This window comes from Balaenoptera ricei, chromosome 11 (assembly GCF_028023285.1).
Source record: "Balaenoptera ricei isolate mBalRic1 chromosome 11, mBalRic1.hap2, whole genome shotgun sequence".
NCBI lineage: Eukaryota > Metazoa > Chordata > Mammalia > Artiodactyla > Balaenopteridae > Balaenoptera > Balaenoptera ricei.
The window spans coordinates 39521773-39547708 of NC_082649.1; the positions used below are offsets into that span (position 1 = coordinate 39521773).

The 25936-nt window shown below is 52.7% G+C and overlaps 1 protein-coding gene across 3 annotated transcripts in view; it reads right to left on the reverse strand.

The window, feature by feature from the left end:
- PPARD (peroxisome proliferator activated receptor delta) overlaps positions 1 to 25936 on the reverse strand; it is a 77367-nt gene that overhangs the window by 3281 nt on the left and 48150 nt on the right. For 2 of the 3 annotated variants that reach the window (XM_059938858.1, XM_059938856.1), the window contains 4 exons: positions 10666 to 10896; positions 1841 to 1995; positions 899 to 1037; positions 51 to 253 (listed from right to left, as the gene is read on the reverse strand). In XM_059938858.1, the coding sequence (XP_059794841.1) occupies positions 51 to 253; positions 899 to 1037; positions 1841 to 1995; positions 10666 to 10795 (627 nt within the window). In that variant the 5' untranslated portion in view covers positions 10796 to 10896. Of the gene's footprint in view, positions 1 to 50; positions 254 to 898; positions 1038 to 1840; positions 1996 to 10665; positions 10897 to 24732; positions 25682 to 25936 lie in introns of all 3 variants that reach the window. The other variant, XM_059938857.1, reaches the window with a different exon arrangement.

Consider the following 25936-nt stretch of genomic DNA (forward strand, 5'->3'; position numbering starts at 1 on the left):
CAGCAGGGCCCAGAGCCCGGGTTGCTGCCAGGCTGAGCAGTGACACTCACCGCTGTGTGGCTGGCCTTGCCGGTGAGGATGCCACGGGCCTTCTTTTTGGTCATGTTGAAGTTTTTCAGGTAGGCACTGTAGATGTGCTTGGAGAAGGCCCTCAGGTCAGCCACCTGGGGGTTGTGCTGACTCCCCTCGTTTGCCGTCAGCCCTGCCACCAGTTTCCTCTTCTCAGCCTCTGGCATCCGGCCAAAGCGGATGGCTGCACGGGGAAGGGGGACAGTCATGGAGGAGCCTGGGCAGGGGCCAGCACCTCTAAGGTACACAAGCCAAAGATGGAGACACACTTTTTGAGCACAAGGCCCATAGAAGCTCTAGAGCCAGCAAGTTGGAATGTTGGGGAACCCCTCCAGAATATAAGCTCCGGAGGGGCAGGGCTTCTGTCTGTCTTGTTCACAGAGCCCAGCAGGCTCTGTCTCCCGGGAGTGCCGGCCTCCAGGAAACTCCAGCCTGGCTCCTGGCAGCTGACACACATGGTCACTCACTGGCTCCTGCCTGCCCTCAACAACCAAGAAGACCTGAGGGGATCCTGGGCCCTGGCAGTGGCTTTTCACACCCTGTCAGGTCATCCAAGACAGGCTCAAGGTTCCGGGAGTGGTGTTTCCAACACTACTGGAGTTAGGGTCAATTCCCAGGTCCCTTCTGGGCCAGAGAGGGTGAGGCTCAGGTGCAGACAGGTGGCAACTGCCCCCGGCCTGGGAAGCATGGCGGCTCCTGGGCGATCTGGGAAGGCAGGCCTCAGCAAGGTCAAAGCTGACCCGTGTGCTGACTGTGTGCTGGGCGCTGCTCTGAGGGCACCCCCTTTCTGTTCCTGGGCTCTCGGAAACCTGGTTTCAGGTTGGCTCACCGTTGTGCGACATGCCCAGTGCCAGGCATTTCTGGAAGCGGCAGTACTGGCACTTGTTGCGGTTCTTCTTCTGGATCTTGCAGATCCGCTCACACTTGTCGTATTCTAGCTTCATGCGGATTGTTCGACGGAAGAAGCCCTGAGGGACAGTGGACAGGTGAGGAAGAGAAAAGCCATGAGGAAGGGAGAAAGGGTAAAACCCTGCCTGCTGGGTTATGCCAGGGGGCTTGATTACGCGTCAAGATGTAACAATTCCTGAATTTTGGAAGTAATGGGGGGGAAATATTATTGGAGGAGAGAGGGAGAAAGAAAGTAAACAACTCTTAAAACTTTTGAAAATAACTGAAATAATATAGCATATTTATTTTAAGTGCTTCTCTGTTAGTTCGGTGACACAAAACTGTACTGTGGCTAACTTGATTTATTCGTAAATGCAACCTGGTTCTGCATCTTTTCTAGGTAGTTGTTTAATAAAATAATATGTGAAATTTTGATGGGTGTGCAGTTAGGAGGAAGAATCCAAAAGCAAAACCAGAAAAAGAAATATAACGTTTCCTTTTTTATCAAAGAGCCCCCTCGGGCTTTGAGGTGCAGGAAACCCTGACCTTGGGAAGATGGCTCAAGCCCAAGACCCTCATCCTGTCCTACCTGTCTTCTCATGTCAGGTCCCCAGGGGGCACCAGCAGCCCAGAGAGCCCAGGTGAGTGGCTGGGTCGGCACCACCGGTACCCAGCGGGGCAGGCCCAGCGAGGGAACCCCTCCTCTACAACAGGACCCAGAGCTGAGCCTGGAATGGGCCCAAGGGCCTGGCTGCCTCCCAGGCAGGAATTCCACAGTGGGTATGGTCAGGACCTTGCCCGGCAGCAGGGAAAGCCTTCCTGGCAGGTCAACTCACCATGTGATCACAGCCCCGATGGGCAGCCACCCCTCCACTGCCCGTACCTTGCACCCCTCGCACGCGTGAACACCGTAGTGGAAGCCTGATGCCTTGTCCCCGCACACCCGGCACTCCATGTTGAGGCTGCCACACGAGGTCCCGTCGCAGCCCATCTGCAGCTGGTCCAGCAGCGAGGGTGGAGAGCAGCTCCGGGAGAGGTCTGCAGACACACAACACAGGGAGAGGTCGGCAGACACACAACACAGGGGCGGCTTTGTGTTCTGCCAGGCCTGGGGGCCTGGGGAGGTGACCAGAGCCCGCAGGGCAGCCCAGGTGGCGGGGCGGGAATCACACAGTCTTGGCTCAGCCACTTAAGGGCTATGTGACCTCTGGGAGTCAACCTTTCTGAGGATCAGCCTCTACATCTAGAATGTGGGGTCAATGACAGCTTCTCTGGGTGGAGGGCGAAAGTGTCCAAAGCATTTCCCCCAGACCCAACACCCAGCAAGTGTTCCAGAAAGGCAGCTTACTATCTGGGCTGAGTCAGACCTGCCTGGGCTGAGCTCACTGCTGGCGGGGAGAGGGCATGCGGGGGATGGTTGTGTTTTGGGAGGAGGGGAGCAAGAGGGAAGAAGCAGAGAGATTTTCTTTAGACTCCTTAGGAAGTGGCTCCCTGGCTTAAGAGACTCCACTGTGTGGGCCCACAGGGGATTGTGTGAAATGTGTTTTGTGGAGGCTACAGAAGCGCAGGCCTCTGCAGAGCTCAGCCCCCGCCCCAGAAATCTGATTCCTGCACGGACTCCTGAGATGCTGCAAAGGATCTCTCAAGAAGCTCAAAGTCATTCCCACGAAACTTCTTGCTAGAGCAGAAAAAGCAGAAATCTCAGTCACTATGACCAGGCGGTGGACTGAACTTCCTCGAGTGTTTTCCCGTTAAACGTACAGACGTCTGAACCCCGTGTTGAGTGTCGGCGAGGAAAGCAGTTGGCCACAGGCGACTTCAGGGTATTTGTGCCCTCAGGTGACTTAGTAAGAATGGCTGCGGGGTCTCTCCTGAATCTCTCCCCTGGACGCTCAGAAACGAGCCCTTCCCTGGGAAAGGGGGCCTGACTGGGCCCGTCTCTGCCCCCAGCCCAGTGCCCCTGTGTGACCCCACGGGCTGCCTGCCCTGCCTCTGCCAGGCTGGCCTGCCAACCTGCTATTCTCTGCTTTCTTCCTGACGACTGAACAACCTCCTCAGGGGCAGGGGCCAAATCCCCAGACCAGAGGAGCAGTGGCTTAGAGCAGACAGCTCCGCAGGGAGACCCAAGCCACGGCGGTCAGCCCAGACTTAAGGTTTTCCAGGCCTGCGTTCCACCCTCTCTACAGTATGGTCACTGCACAAGAGCCTGACTCCCCACGATGGAGCTACCCCCAGACCAAAGCGTACTCCACTCCCCCACACCTTCCTCCCAGCTCTCCCGGTGTCCCCTGGGGTCCTAGGAGTGACAGCAAGAAAGCCTCCAGCCACACCCCACCCCGCCAGCAGGAAGGAGCGCGAGCACCAGACCCCCGGGCTGGGGAGGGTAGGGGTGACACAGTCCCTGCTTCCTGAAACAGCCTGGCCTGTCACAGAGCTTTAGCTCTCAACTTCAGTCACTCCAAGGGGTGTAACCACGCCCGCCTCAGCCTGGGGACGGGGAGAGCGGGCGCCCTCGGCTCCTGCGCATGCGCCGCGGGGAGCCGGCAGCCTGTGGGGTGGGGGTGGGGCCGAGCCCTTCTGGTCTCCTCAGGAGCCTTTGTGTTCACTCAGCGTTGGACGCCCCGCACCAGGACATAAGGGCCTCGGGGCAGGGACTCTGTCCACAAGGGCGATGCTGCTGGACGCGGGGCAGGCGCTCAGCGACTCTGGACTAAGTGGTCCTCAAGCTGCCTGGGCGTCCTGGCTTCAGCGCCCGGGGGCTGGAGGGGCCACGCAGGACCCGCCGCTTCTGCCGGCGTTATCGCGGGGGCAATGGAATTCACATTACCGGCTGCTGGGAGAAAACGAGATAACATGTAAAACCGCTCTGTAGAGACCTGCGCAGATGCCGGGCAGGGAGGGTTTCCGGCACTTCCTCCCCCGATCTGTGTGGTCTGTGTGCATGCTTGCTTTCTGGCACTTCTTGTAAGCGGTGTTGTTTTTGTGGTTTGCACGTCTGCCTCCTCTGCTAGACTCTGCACGTCTCTACTCACATTCCCCTTGGATCTCAAAAGCCACCTCCTACACTGAGTCTGGTCCACAGTGACCTATCATCCCAGTCTGTTCCCACCTCTTGGTGGTGCCTTCCTCGTCCCCCTTGTGGCCCTGGAGGCCTGGCAGGTGTCTGGTCACTTGGTTGCTGTTGGTACGGCACGTGGCAATGCCACCCTACCTTTTCATTCCACAGACACTTGACGAGCACCTGCTGTGTGCAGAGCGGGAGTCAGACCCTGCCCTCAACCAGCTGAGGTAAGAACACTAGGACACAAGGTAGCGAGTGGCAAGGCCAGCGGCGGGGCAGGCAGCGTGGTGCAGGACTGGGCGTGAGGTGGTCAGGGAAGGTGACTGCCCCCCTCTCTGGGCTCAAAGGTCAGGGCTTCGATGACCCCCAAGTTGGCTTCCAGGTGCTCAGAAGCAGCCCGCCTAGGGGGTGAGAATGGCCTCAGGAGCCGCACAGCCTGAGTTCAGGTCGGGGGTCTGAGGCTCACAACCCAACTCTGCTCTCTGGGCCTGTCTCCTCCTCTGCAAATGGAGGTGACAGAAGCATGTGTCTCAGAGTCACCGTGAGGAGCAGAGGAGTTAACAGAGAAAGTCCCTGGACCTTGGAAGTGCTGTGGAAATACCAGCTTAAGTTAGGATGAGGCTTATTAGTATCAGAAAGCTGCAGTTCTGCAGCTCCCAAGCGTGTGCCCACACAGGCAGGGGCCGTGCCTCTTCCTTCCTCTGGCCGCTTGTTCTTCTTTCCCATGGCTTCACAGAAACCCAAGGTGGGGGAGAAGGGTCCTCTGCTTATGAGGCCGGGAGAGCCCCGAACAAGACCTAGGCTCCTCTCACTTCTGGCCTGCCGCCGCCCCCTGCTCACCCTGGAAGAAGCCAAAGTGCCCAAGCCCCATGCACCACCGAGGCGGCCGGAGCTCTGGATTGTAGGGAGAAGCCCAGGGTGAGTGTCCCAGGGGGGCCCCAGTCAGGAAGAGCAGCAAACTGGACTGGGGGCGGGGGGCGCGGAAAGAGACCCAGGGCAGCGTGGGGGCCCTGGGCGTGTCCTGCCCCCCAGGTGGTGGACGGGCATAGGTAGTCCGGGAAGCCTGGGGTGGAAGGGTGATGGGACAAGGCCCCCCCGCCCCCGCCGCCTATTTGAGGGGAATAAGAGAACTCGAATAACTGACACACGAGGCAGAAAGAGGCAGGGGAGATGAGGGGCTGGGGCGGGTGGAGTGTATGTATCCTACAGGGGTAGGTTTTGTTGTCGGGTGCATGTGTGTTGGGGTATCCCATCACTTCGTGGTGAGTTTTCCAAAGATAAAGGTTCTCTTTCTTCCTTGTTGACCACCTGGCTTAAGACTTTATCCTCCAATCACCATCACATCCTACCCAAAAGTAATGATGGCAGAATGCTCCCCATTCAAGGGACCAGCTTCTGAAGGTCCCCCCACCCCATGACCTCTTAGCAGGAGACTGGGCTTCCGAGAGGCCCTCGCTCCCACTGGGAGCCCCTGCCTCAGGGATCCTCTGCCTCAGGGACCCCCAGGCATGCTGGATGGAAGACACCCTGAGCTCGCCCTCTGAGGGCTGTCTGCCTGCAAAGCCACTCTCCTGGGCCAGCCCAGGGCAGTCCTCTCACCTGGCCTCCTCCTCTGCTCTCAGGAGATGCCCTTGCTCACCTGATGGCCATCATCTGGGCCCTGAGCCCCACCTCTGAACTTCTGCCCCAGCCACACCCTGCCTGCCTGGCCTCCCAAACCCCTCCTGAGGGCCTGCCTCTACCAGTCCTGGGAGGGAAGGGGAAAGAACCAGCATTTATCAGGCCCCCACTAAGTGCCGGACGTGTTAGTGTCTTTATGCTCATTAGTATCATTTCAAATCATCTTGGAAGACAGTAACTGCCATCATTTAAAGGTGAGGACGCTGAGGCTCAGGAAGTTATGGAATCTGTCCGAGATTACCTGTCCAGTACGTGGTGGGACTGGGATTTGACCCTAAATCTGAGTCCCCGCAAGGGCTGTGTGTTTGAAGCAATTAACACCTCTTTTTTAGTGCACGCCTACTGTGTTCCAGGCCCTCTACTGGACGCTTTACACCATTAGCCTCACGTGACCCACAAAACAACCCTTCAGGCAGGTCTTCTTAACGCCTGTTTCATAGGTGAGGAAACAGGCTCAGAAGGCTAAGTGACATGCTGACAGTGGCTCTGATGGCTAATTTTATGTCAGCTTGGCCAGGCCATGGTACCCATGGAATCCAGCTTTTGGTCAAACACCAGTGTGTTACTGTGAAGGTATTTTTTAGGTGTGACTGACATTTAAATCATGAGTCTCCACAACGTGAGCAGGCCCCAGCCAGTCAGTTGAAGACCTGAAGAAAATAAGACCAAGGCCTCCCCAAGGAAGAAGGAATTCTGCCTCCAGGCTGCCTCAGACTTGAGCTACATTATCAACAACCCCAGGTCTCCAGCCTGCTGGCCTGCCTGCAGAATTTCGAGTTGCCAACCCTCGCAATTACATGAGCCAATTCCTTAAAATAAACCTCTCTCTTTCTCTCTCTCTCCGCACACACACACACACACACGCACGCACCTCCTCTTGTTTCTGTTTCTCTAGAGAACCCTGACTAACACAGTGGCAGTGTGAGAACTATCACCCAGAACCATCCAACCCCTGGGGCTGAGCTCTAACCCACTGCACTCTGACTTTCCGTATATGTGTGTGTGCGTGTGTGTACGTGTGTTCATTACTACTAATCAACAGTTCGTGATTATGATAAACGATGAGATGCGTCACTGCCAAGGATAACACTATGCCATTATTCGAATGTTTGGACTCAGCATAAGCACTACCCTTGTCACGCAGAGAGTGAAGTATCAGTTGCACCATCTCTGATTACAAGTTCAGCAAACAGACACTATTGACCTTATTCACGTCATTAGTGTAGTCGAGAGTTCTCCTGCATATCTAGTCTCCATCCCTGGAGATAGGTTGTTGTCATAGCTGTGAGGGTGGCCCAGAGGGAACAGCCCTGTCTATTTACTTTGCTGGCAGAGCCCCAAAGGCAAACAGCTTCTGAAGTCAGGGCCAATTCTGTAGGACTCTGGGGCTGGGTTACCAAGCAGCCTCCTTACTTCTGTTGGCCTGTCGGCCTGGACTGTGGGCTCCTCAGGGCAGGCACTCAGCCTTACCCTTCACTGGATGGCTGACCCCTGCTGGACACCCACCAAGCACTTGCTGACTGAGAGGAGACACCAAGGCCAAGAGGAAGGACACTTTATCTTCCTCAGCCCTGCGCTGAGACCCCTGACTTCTTTCTTGGGTGTGACTGGGACCTTCATCACTGACGCAAGACAGGAAGAGGGTGGGAGTGGGAGGTGAACGCTGGCTCAGCTGCCCCTGCCCAGCCGGGGGACCCGGGCATGCGAGCTTCCTCTTTGCTGAGCGCTAACGATGAGGCCTGTCCTGCCCGCCTCCTGTGGGGGGGGCGGGGAGGGGCTTGGCAGGTGCTGAGCTTGGTACAGAGGTGCACAGGGTCAGCGCAGAACCTCTGGAGGGTCAGAAGGAAAGCAAACTGTGCAGCCTTCCTGCTGTTTCAGGGCTTGAGACTGTGCCTCATCCTCATGGGTCCCTGAGGGGACTCCAGAGGCCAAAGTCATAGACTCATGGGGTGGGGCAGGGAGCCAGCACGTGCTGACCAGCACCTGTGGCGTGTCACATGCCACCACTGACTCCTCACCAAGCTGGCCCTTGAGATGGGCAGGATGCAGCTTTTTTTTTGGGCCGCACCACGCAGCTTGTGGGATCTTCCCCGACCAGGGATTGAACCCGGGCCACCGCAGTAAAAGCCTGGAATCCGAACCACTAGACCACCAGGGAAGTCCCAGGATGCAGCCTTAAAAGGCAAAGAGCCTGAGATTGGAGAGGTGAGGGCACTGGCAAGGACCACAGTCCACAGGGGCAGATCTGGGATTCTAGCCCTGGGTTGTGTGATCCCCAACACAAGAAGCTCTATCTCCAGGGCCCCTCACCTGCTGGCTTTTTTTTTTTTTTTTTAAGAAAACAACAACAACTAATTTATTTTACCCTTTTAAAGAAAGTAATGCATTTGCTTTTTAAGTTATGAGAATACTGCAGGCTTGGTGAGAAAAACACATAAGGGCACACAGGCAGCATCTGACAGATCCCCTCCACCCACGATCCTGCTCCTCAGAGTAGCCTCACTAGCTATTTGAGTGTCCTCTTCCAGTGCCTTCTAAGATATATAAGGATTTTTAAACAATGGGATCCCCAAGTTGTCAGGAACTTACTTCCCTCTCAGTATACACAGACCTAATGACTGCAGAGCATCCCACCGTATGGCTCTACCACAGTTTATATAACTAATTCCCCACACATGGGCACTTTCTAATTTTCTGCTATTATAAGCAGTGCTCCTGTAGATAAGTGTGGAAATCTCTGTGCATGCTGAGCGAGTATTTACACTGGATACATTCCTAAAAGAGGATCTGCAGGGCCAAAGGACTGCACGCTAAGTAGTAATGGCCTGCACTGCCCAGCTGCTCCTTCCACCCTCAGGGACTACTGGAGGGCCACGTCCTCACCCTCTGGCCAACCCAGGCCTCGCTGCCAATCTGACAGGCTAAACGACACCTCATCTGAAGATTCCTTCTTTGACTATTGAGTAGACTGAAAAATGTTTCATGTTTTCTGGCCATTTGTGTTTGTCCTGCCGTGAATTACCTGCTTCTGTTTTTCTGGTGGGGGGCTTGTCTTGTAGAATTTTACATACTGTGGCTTTCACCTATTGATTAGGTTAAACAGCCCCCTCCATTTCAATTACTGAACAAGTAAGTCTTTCTACCGCCAATTCATCCATTTATTGATAAACGGAATCTATTAAACACAACATCATACACAGCACTGTGAGACTGGCTGGGCAAATTCTGCCCCAGACATCTCCCCACGTGCCCTAAATCCCACCAGTACAGCTCCCTGAGATGCCATCACCATGCCCACCTCGCCTGCTTCTGCACCAGCTACCACACTCTGGTCTGCATGCAAGCAGCCTATCATTTGGGGATACGGTCCCCACAGCGTGTGTAGGAAACCCCAGGACAGGACACCACACTGCAGGTACTTCTACGTGCCTGGGCCAGCCGTGTGGGCAGTGTGGGCTAGGGTAGGCAGTAAGGCCACCAATCCCAGGGCCCTCTCTTCCCCTTCCACTCTCCCTTGGTGTCCTCAGTGACAACTCTAGCTCATTCTTAGCTCCCAGTGTCTCCCCTCTGCCTCCTAGGCCTCCCCGCTTGTCTCAAGTTCAGGACAGTGTGAGCAGGTCCTGTGTGCAGGTCAGGCATTCATTCCTCTCTCCTGAGAAAGGTTGGGTCTGCAAAGCCATCGGCCAACCGACAGGGAGTAGGTTACCCTGGGGGATAGGGGATACCTTCTCTCAAGCCCTGAAATCACACTGGGCCTCCTTTGGTCGTTCCAGGGTGTCTGGTGGGATCAGAGGGACTGGATGATGGCTCTCCCCTCACCCTACCCCACCGTGTGCCCTGAAGAGGAAGAACCTCTGCAAAATCCCGGGACTCTGCTTTGTAGGTTCAAAGCAGCAAGCAAGGCCCAAGGATTCAGGCCTCTCTTAGCTGCAGGCTCAAGCAGGAGCCTGTCCCACCCCAAGAGCCCCCACCCTGCCTTAACTCCTGACACCATCTGCCTCCTTCTCCCCATGCAGACACAGGGAGCCAGAGCTCATCTTTGTGGGGCAGGCCTGCTCCTCTGCTCCGAATCACCACTTGTGGTCAGGATCCCCTTCAGCTGAAGCCAGCAGCAAAATCAGGATGCCCCCCGCCCCCGGCAGCACATCCTCTAATGACGCTGAGTACCCTCTGAGGGAAGGGAGCAAGGACCAGCCGAATGTGCTGGCACTCAGGTGGAGGGAGCAGGAGAGAACTGGGACCATGGGGCAGGGAGCAGGGAAGGGGCGGCGGCAGCAGCAGGGAGAGTCAGGGGCTGAGAGGGGGTGCAGCGTCTGGATGCCCTTGAAGGTGGACATAGCATGATGATGATGATGAAGATGAGGACACCACAGTACAAGGTACCAGAGGAAAACGTCTACACTGCTGCTGGCAGTAGATAAAGGGGAACCAACAAGTTAGACAAGAGAAGCTAAAATCTGTCTGGCTGCACAAAAGTATGATTAATTCCAGTCATTCTCACTAAGTGCTTAGCATTTGCCTAATTACAATGCACCTTGATGATGTGTAATTAGTACCAGATTGAGTTGTGTGTTCTGACTGATCCTAACAATCACAGGTACAGATGATCTTTCTGGCATGTTGTTGATGCACATTTGTCCTGGATCCCTTGTGGTAGGAGAGGTGGAATAATAATGATGACAACATGCATTACACAGGCTAACTCATTCCATTCTCACAGAAGCTCGTGTGCACGTCCCCTATAATCCCTGTCTGTTTTACAGGGAGAAGGGGTGCAACTTGCCCAAGATCCTGCAGTTGATGAGCAACAGAGCAGGGGTGTGACCCTGGGCTGTCTGGCTCCAGTCCTTAACCACCCTGCTGCCCTGCACCCCATGATGATGCTGTTAGCAGAGGGCCAGGTTCCCTGTCCCCCAAACCCCATCTGTGCTCTCTCTGCCCCGTGTCCCCTGCCTGCTCCCCCTTACCTGTATAGCTGCTAGAAGGAAGTGAGTGCCCTGGTCCCCCATTGAGCTCTGGGGCTCCTTCTGCCTTTGCCATTTCCTTTTTCTCCTCCTCTTCCCGGACCTCAGGGGCTTCCTCCGGTGGCTGCTCCATGGCTGATTTCCCCTCGGCACCACGCCTGCAGGCCCGGTCATAGCTCTGGCATCTTCTGGGTCTGAACACAGATGGACCTCTACAGGGCAGTTCCTGTCAGCCTGGGCAAAGAAGAGATGGAGAGGTTGGGGAGGCAGGGAAGAGGACGAGAGGGGGATGGAGTGGGGCAGGATCGAGGGCCACCATCTGGGGGGACTGGAGGGGTGCTTCTGCTGCCCCTGGTCCCGCAGAGCAGAAGCGACTCATCCCTGCAGTGCGAACCTCTAATCCTGCCATCACAGGTCACTGCCCCTCCACCCTTTGCCCACCGGGCTCTTGTGGCAGGTTTGTGGGGTTCAGAGCAGCTTCCGTTAGCCAGATGGGGTGATACACCCCTGTGCCACCCTTCCCGGCATCCTGCTCTTTGAGCCTCCTGAACCTACAGGAGCCACATGAGAATGACTTGAGGGGCTTTTTCAAATTTTCCAGTCCTCTTGGAGATCCTGATATGCATCAGACCTCCCAACCCCCATCCTGTCCCCACCAGCACCCAGGCCCAAGAATCATCGCTCTCCTAAGCCACCTTTCTTCAAGGGAGTGGATCCTACCCTTCCTATGTTTGGGTGTGGGAAAAAGACACGAGCCCCTGCCACGCTAGACTCACAGCTGACAGCAGATCTGCAACCAGACGCTCAATACAGAGCCGTCAGGCAAGGGGCGATGCACTCTGTCCTGGAATCTGGGTTACTGGGTGGTGACCCCCATGCCTACATCACCCAGGAGGAGGCAGTTCCAACCCTCAGCAAGTAAAATACTGTCCACAGATGCTGCAGTCAGAGGGGGTAAGGCTATGGGTGCTGTGGGAGAGAGTCCTCCCGGCAAGGAACACCTCTCAAGAATAAGGCCCGAGAAAAGACACTGAGGCAGCACAGTGTCTGTGGAGTGGTGAGGGACCCTGTTGGCTGAGGCGTGGGGTGCTGTAGGAGAGAGGATTTGAAGGGCGGGCTGGGAAGGTGGGTTTTATCCAGGCATGAGCACTTCAAATGCCCTGGCGTAGGGAGTGTGACTAGACTCTGTCCTGTGGTGCTGCAGGCCTGGAAGATTCACAGCAGGAAAGACCTGCTTTAGGGAAATTCAAGCATCTGTGGGACCTTATCTTGGATGTTCTACAGGCAGCTCAAACTCAACCTATCCAAACAGGAGCCACCATCTGGCCCTAAGCCCGCCCTTCTCTTCCTCTGCTAATCTCTACTTTAGTGACCCAAATGCCCAACTACCCACCTATCAAAGCCAGAAGGCGGGAATCATTTGACACTCCACACCCTCTCTCTTCCTGCTCTAGGCCTGCACACTTGGCTATACTGGAATCACTGGGGAGTTTTTTTTTTTTTTTTCTTTTTTGGAGGTTTGAACTTGAGTAAGACATTTATAAAAACCTAGACAGGGGCAGTGTCCTCCCCAGCCCAGGGGCCACTAGGCACAGCACAAGAGACTACAAACGCAGCAGGGGAAGGCTGGACACTCAGGGTGTGGGAGTGTAGGCACCTCCACTTCTGGCTCAGGGATTTGGGGAGTAAACAAAACCTACTTGGAGAAGAATTTGGGAAGAAAACCAGCAATTGCCTTCTGCACGGGTGGGGACAGGGAAGGAGGCAGGGACAGGGGCAGGAGCATTTCACATCACTAACCTAACTTGGGAAACTGCAAGGGACCATCTTCGACTGGCCTTAAGAGGAAGACCAGATGGATGATGGGAGAATCCACAGGAGGGAGAGGAGGAGAGGGAACGTGGCTAGGGGGCACCAGCCCCTTCGTTTCTGGGCACAGGAAGGCAGCCAGGGCATCAGGTCCAGGCAGTGACCTCACAAGGACAGAACAGTTTTTGCAGCTTAGAGATCACCCACCTGCCCCCACCCAGCTACTCATTCTGTTCGCTCGCTGGTGTAGGGCCACTCTCCGGCCCCGAGGGAGTGGATGGCTCTTAGCCCTGGGGCCCTGCCTCTTCTGTGCCTCCTCCCTTGGAGGCAGCGCTAGCCCTCTGCCCCTTTGGCCTGGGGCTCCTTGCTCTCAGGGGTGGCGGCAGCCTTCCCTTCCAGGGCAGTGCCTTCCTCGCTGCAGGCACCGATCTCCACTGGGGAGTTTTTAAAAATATGGATGCCTGGGCTCATCCTCAGGGATTCTCATTTGATTGGTTTGGGAAGCAGCTTGGGCATCAGGATTTTTTAAAATTACTATGATTTATTTATTTATTTATTTATTTATTTATTTCACTGCATCGGGTCTTAGTTGTGGCACATGGGATCTTTTGTTGTGGCGTGTGGGCTTCTCTCTAGTTGTGGCACGCAGGCTCAGTAGTTGCGGCACGTGGGCTCTAGAGTGTGCAGGCTTAGTTGCTCCGCAGCATGTGGGATCTTAGTTCCCCGACCAGGGATAGAACCCGTGTCCCCTGCATTGGAAAGCGGATTCCTAACCACTGGACCACCAGGGAAGTCCTGGGCATCAGGATTTTTATTTCTAATTCCCCTGGTGACTGTAACACGCAGCTAAGCTTGAGAACCACTGTGCCACAGCAAAGCAACTTCTAGCTGATGGTAAATCATTCCCTCTTAATCATTCCTTTCCACAAGGCCTTCATTTTCCCTTGTTTGGATTGACACAATGACCTCTTAATTGGTCTCCTAAAGGCAGTTTGGAAATTCAGTGCTAGAGTCTAAGAGCTGGGGAGTTGGGGATCTTGAGATTTGTCGGGGGCATGGGGGGGATCGTCACTGATATGACAGGAGCAGGAAGGAATTCAGTTCACCAAAGGAAAGTGACACATCAAGGGAGGACAGAGGAAGAGGCACCAGAGCAGACAGTGAGGCAGTGGCCAGAGACAGGAGAGACTCGGGACAGCCGGGTGTCTCAGAGACAAGGGAAGGGCTGTTTATTGGGAGGAGTGGGCGGTCAACCATCTCAAATGCTGCAGAGTTCAAGGGTGATAAACTGACACATGGCCACTGAATCTGGTGACTGTGAGGTCATCTTTGACCTTGTTATACAAATTTCAACCAAGTGGTTGGGATGGAAACCTGAGCTCTGAAGAATAAGTGGCAGCAAGTAAGCTGGGACAATGAATAGAGACTAATTTTTTAATGAACATGTCATGGAAAGGAATGTACAAGAGGATGTAGCTTGAAGTAGCAAAGCCAGGAAAACTTTTTTTGGAATAGAGGAGGCTCAAGTAAGCAGTGGCTAAAGGAGAGGTCTTCAGAGAAAGACAGCCTGAAGATTCAAGGGGGAAGCTGGGTCAGGATGACTGATGGGAGAGGAATAATTCAAGGGCACAGGATGAGGAAAATACAAAGTATCGCAGCAGTGTGTATGGGGGTGGTGGTGGCGGTGTGCTACAGCTCATAGGGAATGACTTCACTCTTGTTAGTTAACTTAAGTAGGAGGAATGGTGGTCTACTGTGAGTAAAAGATGGGACTTGAAGAAAGCAAAGAGGCTGAGTGGAAGTACTCTGGCAAACATGATAGGGAATTAGCTGAAGAGAAATAAAAAGAATTATATAGTAGGGCTATGGTAATTAAAACAGTGTGGTACTGGCACATGAATAGATAATCATTGAAAGAGAATACACAAAGTCCATAAACAGATACAAATGCATATGGGACTTTAATGTTATAAAAATGGTACTCCAAATCAAAAAGAAAAGTTGGATTCTTCAATAAATAGTATTGGGACAAGTGAGCAGCCATCTGGATCCCTACTGTACATCTTATACCAAGACAAGGTCCAAATAAATCAAAGGTTTTAAAGTTAAAACAAAAATACATGAATTATAAAAAGTGTTGAAAAGCTAAGTGGGAGAAGAGCCAAGGTGGATACTAAGCCCATAAAGCTTAATGGGTAAAAAAGTTAATAAATTTGATTTCAAAAAAATACAAACTTACTACAAGGTGAAAAAACCATCATAAGAGAAAAAAAAAAAAACAGCCAGATAATAGACTGGGAAAAGTATTTGCAGCTTATCAGACAAAGGGCTAATTGCCCTAAAATAGTTCCTACAAATTATTAAGTAAAAGACCAGCAATCCAATAGAAAAACGGGCCCAGGATACAAAAAATATACACAGAAAAGGTATATACACTTAGTTCTTAAACATATGAAAAAACGCTCAACATCATTCATAAAAGAGAAATGCAAATTAAAACGACACTGAAATATACTTTTTACAATCAGATTAAAACAGATGCTAACACTCATGGGGCTTCCCTGGTGGCACACTGGTTAAGAATCTGCCTGCTAACGCAAGGGACACGGGTTCAAGCCCTGGCCCGGGAAGATTCCACATGCCGCGGAGCAACTAAGCCCGTGCGCCACAACTACTGAAGCCTGCGTGCCACAACTACTGAAGCCTGCGTGCCACAGCTACTTAAGTCTGTGCGCCTAGAGCCCATGCTCCGCAACAAGAGAAGCCACGACAATGAGAAGCCCGCGCACTGCAAGGAATAGTAGCCCCCGCTCACCGCAACTAGAGAAAGCCCACACACAGCAACAAAGACCCAACACAGCCAAAGTTAAATAAATAAATAATTTATTTTTTAAAAAACCCCAAAACAGATGCTAACACTCTGTGGCTAAGCACGTGGGGAAACATCATCTCACATGTCCCTGTGGAAAGGTAAATTAGCACAACCTCTAAAGAGGGTAATTTGGCTACATCTATCTAAATTACAGGACACATTCCCTTTGATCCAGAGATACCACTTCTCGGTTGTATCTTACAGCTATCCTTCCACTGAAGTACAGTGACATAAAGTATTAGCACAAGGTTACTCATTACAGTATTACTTGACCAGTATGTGTGGGGAACAAGCTAGATGTCCATTAACAGGGGACAGCCATAAACAAGAATGATGATGTTTATGGACTGATTTGGGAGTATCTCTAAGATATATTAATAAGGGAAGAAAGCAATTTGCAGAATGAAGTGAAGAGCTATAGTTTGTGCAAAGAAGATACAATGAAGCTGGATTTGACTGTGTATGTGTAAGACAGCGCTGGAAGGCTACTTAAGAACTGGGAACGCTGGTTGCCTCTGGGGAGGGAACTGAGTGTCTGGGTCACTGATGGGACAGAGATTTTTCACTGTACCTGTTATTTTTATTTTATTTTTAAAAAATTTTTATTGGGGTATAGTTGATTTACAATGTTGTATTAGTACTGTACCTTTTAAATTCTGAACTATAGGCATGTTACCTGTTCTAAAAACAATTTAAATTGGAATAAAATAAAAAAGCAAAACTTACAAACAATAATGTGGAAGATGAGAGGGCATGATCAGCGTTAAATTGCTCAAGTCCTTTTATTTTTCAGGAGACAACTGGAGATGTTGATGAACTTTACAGTTCAGTCAAATGTACACGGAAAAATTTCAAAGGTAACCACTAAGACACCGTAAATAGAGTGTATAATTTCCAAATTATTGCAGCAGAATGGGAAAACTTGGGAGAAGTCATGTAAAATTCTAGTTTTCGGACTGAGAAAGTCTCACAGACGGAGACATTACAACCAAATGCAACGTAGGGTGGTGGATTAGATCCTGGAACAGAAAGAGGACAGTGGTGGAAAAACAGGGAAGTTCCAAATAAAATCTGCTTAGTTTAGTTAATAGCGTTGTACCAGCATTCATTTCTTAGCTTTGGTAAGTTTGGTAATCATTACAATATTTCGGTAACCCTAGACTTTTTTCAAAATAGAGTTTTTAAAAAAAGCTTTAAAAAATCTGGCTTTCTGGCTTCTTTCTTGGGGGGGTGGGGGGACTGCACTGCACATCTTGTGGGATCTTAGTTCCCCGACCAGGGACTGAACCCACACCCTCGGCAGTGAAAGTGTGGAGTCCTAACCACTGGGCTGCCAAGGGGACTTCCCTGGCTTCTCTTGAAAATCGGGCAAACCTGGCCTGCATGCCCCTGGCCCCCTCCCACCCCCACCCAGGGGCTAGGCAGTGGCGGCCCCTTTACCTGGAATCGCGCTCTCCACTGGCAGTGTCTTCACTGCTTCCAGCTGTTACTCCTAGGCTGCTTTACTCATTCACGATGCATGAACTGTCCCCATTTGCAGGGATGTGAGTCCAGTTAGCATAAATCGGTTCCTCAAGGATCAATCCCTGATCATCCCTGAGCATTAAACCTGGGAATCACCAGACCCAGAGCAAGGGAAATGCTCAGAGGTGCAGTTCCCGCCACATGGTTCTGACTAGGAATGAGGAACCGCCATCTGGGGTAGTCACTTCCAGCTGCTACCTGGTTCCAATTCCCCTTCTTTCTCACTGAGTCCCCATTTTCTCTGGATCAGCCACGTGCCTAGCTACACACTCAATTTCCCAAACTCTCTGGCAGCTACAGTGTTCATGTGACAATTCTGACCAACAATATGTAAACAGAAATCTAGGGATTTCCCTGGTGGTCCAGTGGTTAAGACTTCGCCTTCCAATGCAGGGGGTGCAGGTCTGATCCCTGGTCGGGGAGCTAAGATGCCTTGCAGCCAAGAAAAACCCCCTAAAACATAAAACAGAAGCAGTATTGCAACAAATTCAATAAAGACTTTAAAAAAAAAAAAGAAATCTACTAGAAGGTCTTCTGGAAACAGAGGTCAAGAGGGTGGGGCAGAAAGGAGGAAGGAGCCGGGTCACCACAGCATCACGGAGCTGCTGAACTAACCCTAGAATGCCTGTCTCCAGACTAGTTGTTAGGTGGGAAAAAAAAATTTTTTTTTTTTAATTTATTTATTTGGCTGTGCCGGGTCTTAGTTGTGGCATGCGGGATCTTTAGTTGCAGCATGGATGTGGGATCTAGGTCCCTGACCAGGGATCGAACCTGGGATCCCTGCATTGGGAGCGCAGAGTCTTAACCACTGGACCATCAGGGAAGTCCTTAGGTGGAAAAATGAAATGCCTATTTCACAAGGCACTGTTTGCCAGATTTCGGTTTCGTGCAGTTGAACACAATCCTAACTGAAATAGCAGCAGGATAAAAGAGGAGAGGAGAAGACTGTGGGGAGGGGGTTGGTGACAGCACTGTAAAGGACCTCGGTGATCACCAAGAGCAGTGTGTGACCGTCGTGGCTCGTATAAAATGCTCTACAAAAATTGGCGATTATCTAAATAACAAGGACCACAGACGCTGATTCTTCATGCTCCATAGAATTGAAAAGCCTGGAAGTGGAGGAGGCAGGGGCAGGTGAGTGGTGAGAGACCCTCAGCCAGGCCTGTGGCTGAAGGGGCTCCAGGAGGCTTCTGAGGAGCAGCATCAAGAGGATGGGCAGCACGGTGACAGAAGGGGCAGATGATGGGACACCCAAGAGCCAGAGGCACAGTGGTGGCACTGACCACAGGAGTAAGCGGAGGAGGCTGATTAGAACAAACTGTCTGGGGCTCTGTGTAGCCTGGGTGTCAGTGGACACAGGGAAATCACACAGGCTGTGGTGATGAGAGCCAGGGAGAGAGGGGTGTGAGGACTGCAGGCACACCGGGCAGGAGGAAACAGAGGAGGAAAAACAACACTTCCCCGTACAGATACTCGACAAAATATTTTCTCACACATTCCCTCATATCCTCTGACGCTCTGAGTGACCCTGGGAGATGGGACAGAGGTCACTGTTGGGACTGAATCCTGGAGGGAGGGGCAGGAGCTGACTGAGTTCCCACTGCATGGCAGGCTCCGCCCAATCCTCACAAGTCCCCACAAGGCCAGCCCCGTGGGCTCCCCTGGGCAGATGAGGAAAGTGACAAAAAGCTCAGGCCCGCCTGGCCTGACAGGCGTCTCTCAGAGAACACGCTAGAGGACGCAGCAGAGGACCACGGGGTGCAAACACCGCAGGGCCCGAGCCCAGCCCGGCCTCTGAGGAGCTGTGCGCACGGGGCCACCTTACACACCTGATGCTCCTGAGCCTCAGCTTCCCTTCCACATATCAGCTGGTAGAACGTTCTTTCACCACGACCAGAGGAACTCTTCTCAGTTTCTGGGGTGCAAGTGGTGGCCTCTTGAAATCAGATGTGATGCTGGGCTCTGGCTAGAGTTTGGGATTTGGGGCCAGGGTCTCTGGACTCCCGGTGGATGTTCCTTCCCAGCCCGAGCTGTCCCTTCTGTTTGCGACCTCTTAAGGACAGCAGCTGCAGGGGGAGGGAAGCTGCAGTCTGTCTGCTCTAAAACCCACACACATCCCTTGGCCTGTTGCTTATTTAGATGCAACCCCATGCTGGGGCCCATCCCTGCAATTTGCCGGAAGCCATCCATTTTCACACAGCCCTGGGTGCTCCATCTACAGCTGAGGTCTGCCCCTCTCCCCAGCGCCTGCCCCCACCGCTGGTCTCAGCTCGCCCAGCCAGGAGCCGCTTTATTCCCTAGGCCCTCCCCCCCGCTCACCGGGCCGGCCCACAGCCTGGGTTTTCACAGGTAGCTGCCACCACAGCCTCCACTCTCCCTGCAGTGCACCCTGTTCCCTTCTTCCTTCCTTCAGTCCTGGCACTAAAAATAGCACCTGGCACTAGGTTTAACCTTTATGTGGCTGAGAAACCTTGGTTTTTGCTTTTGCCACCCCCCCCAGCACTGTGCCAGTGCCAGAAACCCTCTGACTGTGTCACAGCTTTGCCCCACGTAAGGGGCTGGTGCTGTCCTCAGGACAAGGGTCCTGCAGCCAGAACGAGAGGGGTGCTGCTCTGCGGCCCTTGCACAGAAAATGGAGTCGCTACCAAAAGAAATTCTTACAAAAACAAACACCTGGGCCACTCTGATTCTGGCATTCACACACGTGTTGTGTGTATACACGCTCACAAAAGCCTGCCAAGCAAGCATTCCACCCTCTTGCCCCTTCTAGGAGCTAAAGTTGGGCAAGGGGCACGACTCTATCCATTTCCCACTGGGCAGGTAGATTTCATGGGCAGAGGTAGTTGGGGGCTTAACCCAAATGACCCAGAGCTCCAGAGAGGCCTGGTCTGGGGCTCGAGCGACCAAGCCACCTGGGGCCCTAATCCTTCCACCAAGTCTAGTCATCCTCGGGAAATGGAGCTTCCCTGACACCCAGCAGCAGGATGTATGCTCTGAGTGGGGTTACTCTGTGTCAGGGCCCATTCAGCTGTGATGCATCCTGTCAGGCCTCTCCCTGCACCACAGCCTAAGGTGGGTCACAGCTCCAAGCCTCGGGTCCACCACCTCCATCACAAAGGTACCAGCTTCCAATTCTCCAAGGGTTTATAGTACACCAAGCTGTGTGTATACTGACACATCTAATCCTCACAATAGCCCTAAGAGTCGGGTGCTATTTATTATCTCCATTTAACTGATGAGGAAACTGTGGCACAGAGAGGGAAAGTAATTGAGTCAAGGTCACACAGTAACTGGAGGAGCAGGATTTGAGTCCAGGCAGGTTGGCTCCAGTCTTAATCACTATGCTGTACCTTGCATGTAGTGCTGGGTAAGACTGGACCAGAAGCTGGTAAGTCCTTGCCCTGTTGGATCTGGAAGCTGCTCTTAGCCTCAGTCTGGAGCCATCATCCCTGAATCCTCTGTCTAGATGCCAAGAACCGCTTCTGTCAAGAACACCCTGGTTAAAGCCCTTCTGAATACTCCCTGCCAGAAAATGACTGCTGTGTGCTAAAGACAGCCATAGGCTCCGGTCCTCGGCTCCCTCCCCAGCGCATCCCACTCGCCTCACGTGCAGCATCACTCTCTGAACACAGAGGCTCGCACCAGCCTCAGCCTGGAATGCCATCCCCGCCACTAGCTAAGGCCTACTCTCCTTCCAGACCTGCCTGCACCGCCTCCTTTAGGAAGCTCCCCTTGACTAGTCCTATTCTGTTCCTTCCTACTGCAACCCTGACCCAGGCTCTCCAGATCTGCGGTTACCACATCAAACTGCAACGTCTGTTAGCTGGTCTGTTCTCACCACGTTACCAGTTTCCCACACCATGCCCTCTATCTATCTTGCAGAGGTAGGTCCCCGGCACCTCGCACGGTGCCAGGCATTCAATGGGTGCTCAACGTACACTCCTTGAATGAATAAACAGGCTAAAAACATTAACCTCAGCCACACTGTGTCCAGTTGTAACAGTTGTCACTATATGAGTTTTCACCTATTACTGTATTACTGCCCTTGAGATGCAGCGAGTACCCCGCAGAAGTTCATTCCACAGGCTTCTGTATCAGGCCTGGGTTCAAACCCTGGCTCTGTCCCTCCCTCTCTGTGACTTGGGGGAGACACCAACCCTTCAGTTTCTCAGCCCTAAAGCTGGCCTACTACCACATAACCTGAGCGGCCGTCATGCAGATGAGATAGGCACACCGCAAATGCTTAACAGTGCTGGGTGTAAACACCTAACAAATGGGGCTGTGGCTACTGCTACTGTCATCACTCCTGGCTTGCCTTAGGGGATGACATGGAACAAGTGATATTCCAGGTCTGGACATGTGGCGGCCTTTGGAATTCCAGGGACCTAAACCCAGAATTTCCCAATTCCCTGCCTTACAATCAACCGTGAGAAGGGAGAGCTGACAGGGCGCCCCGCTCTGGGTTTGCGCTTCTTTCAGAGAGATGGGCCTGGACCCTTCTCCACCTCTGCCCCTTCCCCCGCCCCTTGGGACGACCTAGTAGCTGCATTTCCTCCTTCCCTCACTGCAGGGGGATGAGGAGCAGCAGCCCCTGGATACAGGGCAGAAGAGTGCTCAGGACCAGAGAGGCCACGGGCGTGGGGCCCGGCCAACTCACTCCCAAGCTTCCCTATCAGTCATTAACCCAGTACTGACCCAGTGCCCTGGGTTTCCAGACCAGCAGCTCCGCAGTGCTCTCTGCTCTCATTTGTCAATCTCAGTCACCCTACTGCCCTCAGGGCACGTGAGAGGCCTGTGTGGCCTTGGAATGGATTCACCCCAGCAGGTCCCCTGAGGCCAACCCCAGGAGTGGCCTGGGAGCTGGTTTTGTGCAGAGAGTATGGGAACCAGAGGAAAGTCTGCTAGCCCCTCCCCCCGTCCCCCATTCTAGAATTCTTCCAATTCCACCAAGAGCCAGCCTGTCAGCCCTGTGGAGTGGAGCTAAGCTACAATAGAAGGAAAAGCCGGCCTCCTTTCATTGTACCTCCTCAGGGAGCTACTGAGAACGTGCCCAGAGAAGAGATCATAGTGGGCAGGAGGGCTCCTCAGCTGGGACCAGCGAGGGGCCTGACGGGCGGCCGGCTTCCGGCCACTGACCCCCACGCAGGTCAGTGCGCTGAGCTGCCACTGACTGTCAGCGGCGGAGGACTGAGGAGATACTAAAAGTCTTGTCTTCACAGACAACAGAACCACAGCGATGTCGAAACATGCACATAATGCACAGGAACAAAACCGGAAAGACATGACCCAAATTGTTAATGCGGCTTCCCTCTGAGGGGTGATTCTTATTTTCTTAACTATATTTTTCCGTGTTCTTCAAATTCTTTACAATGAGCATGGGACGCTTTCATGATGGGGGGAAGAGAGGGAGATACGTTTAAAAGTGTTTTGAAGAAAGAAAACTGAATAATACACTGAAAGATACTGAGGAGGTGAAAGAAGGGCCTGCCCAGAAGCAAGCCAGGCCTCTCCTCGGCAGCCTGAGAGCTGAGGACCCTCCCTGCTCAGAGAAGGCTTTGGAGGTAAGGGCAGGGGTGCCAACGGGCAGAGGGCCACAGCCGGGGACCTTTCCAGAACCTTCTCACCCGAGGACCTCAGGAGCTACAGCTGCTGATGCCGCCAGTGCCCTCCGCTCTTCCTCTGGTTCTGGCTGCTGCCAGCTGTTTTCATTCACTCAGTTAACAAATATTTGTTAAGCACTCACCATCATGTGCCCAACACAAACACCTAACTGTGAACAATGACCAGGGCGCCAAAAGGCCAACACCGCCACGTGAGCCTAGTGTGGCTGGTCGGGGAGGGGGTCCCGAGGACGTGGCCTCTGACTAAGAGGCAGGCAGGTGGGGGGACAGAGACCCCAAGAAGAGAGGAGGACAGCACAGAACCTCTGAGGGGTAGAAAGAAGGGCCGTGCGGCTGGCGTGCCGAGAGCACGGGGCGGCCGGTCTGGCTGAGGCTGGAGATCAGCTGGGGCCTCGAAGGGCGAGTGAAGGATGTGGCTATTTATCCGAAGGGCAATGGAGAGCCTAGGAGGGCTATGAAGAGGATGGGCAGGGTGAGAGCAGCACTTAGAAACGAACTGGAGATGATTTCAGCTGGTGCCGAGAGGCCAGGGTGACAGCAAACCCAGCTGGGGTGGTGGTGGGAGCGAGAAGGCCATCTCCCAGAGCCCTGGAGAGCTGGGGGCAGGAAGCAGCCGCCTGTTCCATTCCTGGGAGGATCCGGGCTGAGGAGCCGAGGGATGCGGCCCTTACACAGATTTGAGTACGTCTCCTGTCACCTCACTGGCGTCCTCACTGAGGAGAGCGTCAGGGCAGGATTAGCTACTCCAAGATCCCTTCCTGCTCTGACTGGCCTGGGCTCCAGCCTCCCAGCACTGTTCTGGTCTTAGTGATTCCTGGCTGCGACACACACACGTCTGGGCAGCAAATGTGGCGCCTGGCACTGCTTGGCAGGAGGCCAACTAACACAAACAGCCCCCACATTCCTGGGCCCGACAACTCCATCCAAGCCCCCCAAACTTCTGACTCCCAGCTCTCGCCGCCAGCACACCAGCCTGTGCCTCAGTGGCCCTGCTGTGGGGGGGGTGTGGTTACGGGACGTGCACTGGACACCGCTACTCATACCCTTTTCTTTTTAAGCAGAACTGAGACTGGGACATGGGCCAGCCCTTTAAAGTTCACAAGACGCCTTCATGTACATGACCTCACTTAGTGTGTTGAGCACCTACACTGGACTATTTCATCCTAACACTCCGGTGAGCCTGAGAGAAGCTCTAACTCCTGCTGCCATATGAACAAACTGGGTGAGGGGACAGAGGCTGGTGGCAAGGTGAGGGGCAGCGCACCGAGGGGTGGCCAGGCCTAGTGAGGGGGAACAGAACTCGGATCGGCCCAACTCTAATTGGAGGGGAGGAAGGCAGAAATGGGGGTCAGCAGGGCAGAGTGACTTCTGAACCTCCCTGAGGGGAGAGGAGACACAGAAGAGCCCTACAGCTAAGTTCTGTCCAGGAGAAACTGTGACTCCCAAATTTAAATTTCACCTAAAAGTGATCATGTCCTTTGACCTTGTAATTCCTCTCACAGGAAACTGTACCAGGCTGTTCAATGCAATGCCATTTACAATAATGAAATCAATTTTTATAACAACAAAAAAATATTTTTAATAATGAAAAGAAAACAGAAATGACTCAATGTCCAATAATAAAGGAATGGATAATAAATTAGGGCACCCCCAGAAAATGGAGTATTATCCAGCCATTAAATCATGTTTCCATAGAATATTTAATAACTTGTTAAGTGAATAATAGCAGAATACAAAACTACAGAGACAGCATGGTTCCCATAAAAATGACTAGAGAGGGACTTCCCTGGTGGTGCAGTGGTTAAGAATCGCCTGCCAATGCAGGGTACATGGGTTCAAGCCCTCCCTGGTCTGGGAAGATTCCACATGCCGCGGAGCAACTAAGCCCGGGCGCCACAACTACTGAGCCTGCGCTCTAGAGCCCGCAAGCCACAACTACTGAGCCCACGTGCCACAACTACTGAAGCTCGTGCGCCTAGAGCCCATACTCTGCAACAAGAGAAGCCACCACAATGAGAAGCCTGCGCACTGCAACGAAGAGCAGCCCCCGCTTGCCGCAACTAGAGAAAAGCCCACGCATAGCAACAAAGGCCCAATGCAGCCAAAAAAAAAAAAAAAAAGGCTAGAGAAAGAACGAAGTTTCCTTGTACGAATAGGGTGGTAGGTGATTTATTATTTTTATGTTGCTCTACTTTTAAAACTTTCTGTACTGAACACGTATTACAGTCATCTTACTTGACTCACCAAAGCATGGGATACATTGCTGGATCCTTTCTCCTTTACGTCTTTTCTTCACTTGGCTCCCAGGTTTTCCTCTGACCTCAATGGCTGCTCCTTATCAATCTCTTTTGCTGGTGCCAGTCAGCAATTTTCTTCCCAATCTCTAAAGGTCTCTTTCATTCTCCATCTACATTCCCTCCCTGCATGATCTTATGCTGGCTCATGGCTCTCAACACCTTCAATATGCTCTTGACTCCCCTATTTATTTCTCCATTCCCAGCTTCTCTGAGATCTCCACATGGATGCCCATTGATATCACAAGCCTAACACATCCAAAACCAAGCCTTTGACATTTCCCCTAAAGTCTTTCTCATCTCAGTAAGTGGCAACTCCAACCTTCTAGATGATCAGGCCAAAATGTAAGAGTCAGCAAATCTGGTTGCCTCTGCTTTTAATAAACACCCAGGATCTAATCACCTCCACTGCTAGGATCCTGGTCCAAGTCAACATCATCTCTTGCCTGGATTACTGCAACAGCCTCCTAACTGGCTTCTCTGCTTCTGGCTTCACCCCACTACTCTCCACACAACAGTCAGACCGATTCCTTTAAGTCCGATTCTGTTCCTCCTGTGATCACATCCCTCCAGGCGCTTCCTGCCCATCTTTACACTGGCTTGGAGGCCTTCCAGAACTGGTGCCCCTGCCTGCTACCTTCCTCCCAGGATACTAGGCACCAGCCACATGGCCTCCCTTCTGGTCCTGAACGAAACAGGCACAGCCTGCCTCAGGGCCTTTGCAGCTGTCCCCTCCAGCTGAAAATGTTCTTTCCCCATGGCTTGCTGCCTCACCTCTCAGGACTTTGCTCAAATGTGACAGTCAACCTGACCACCTGATTTAAAATCACCCCAGCCCACCCTTGGGTACTTCTATTTCTCTTCCCTGCTTCAATTTTCTCTGTAGCTCTTACCACCATCTGGAGAGAGAGAGAGAGAAAGAGAGAGAGAGAATGCGCATGCGCATATACACAAATATTTATATACATACACATACACATACATGTATGTATGTACCTATACATATGTGTGTGTACTTTTTTACTCATTTGTTAACTGCTTGTCTCTCCCCAAAAGAATATAACTCTACGAGCCAGAGATTTTCATCTGTTACAATCACACTGATCCTCAAATCTTAGAGAGGAGTGACTGGCAGACAGTAATTGTCCAACAAA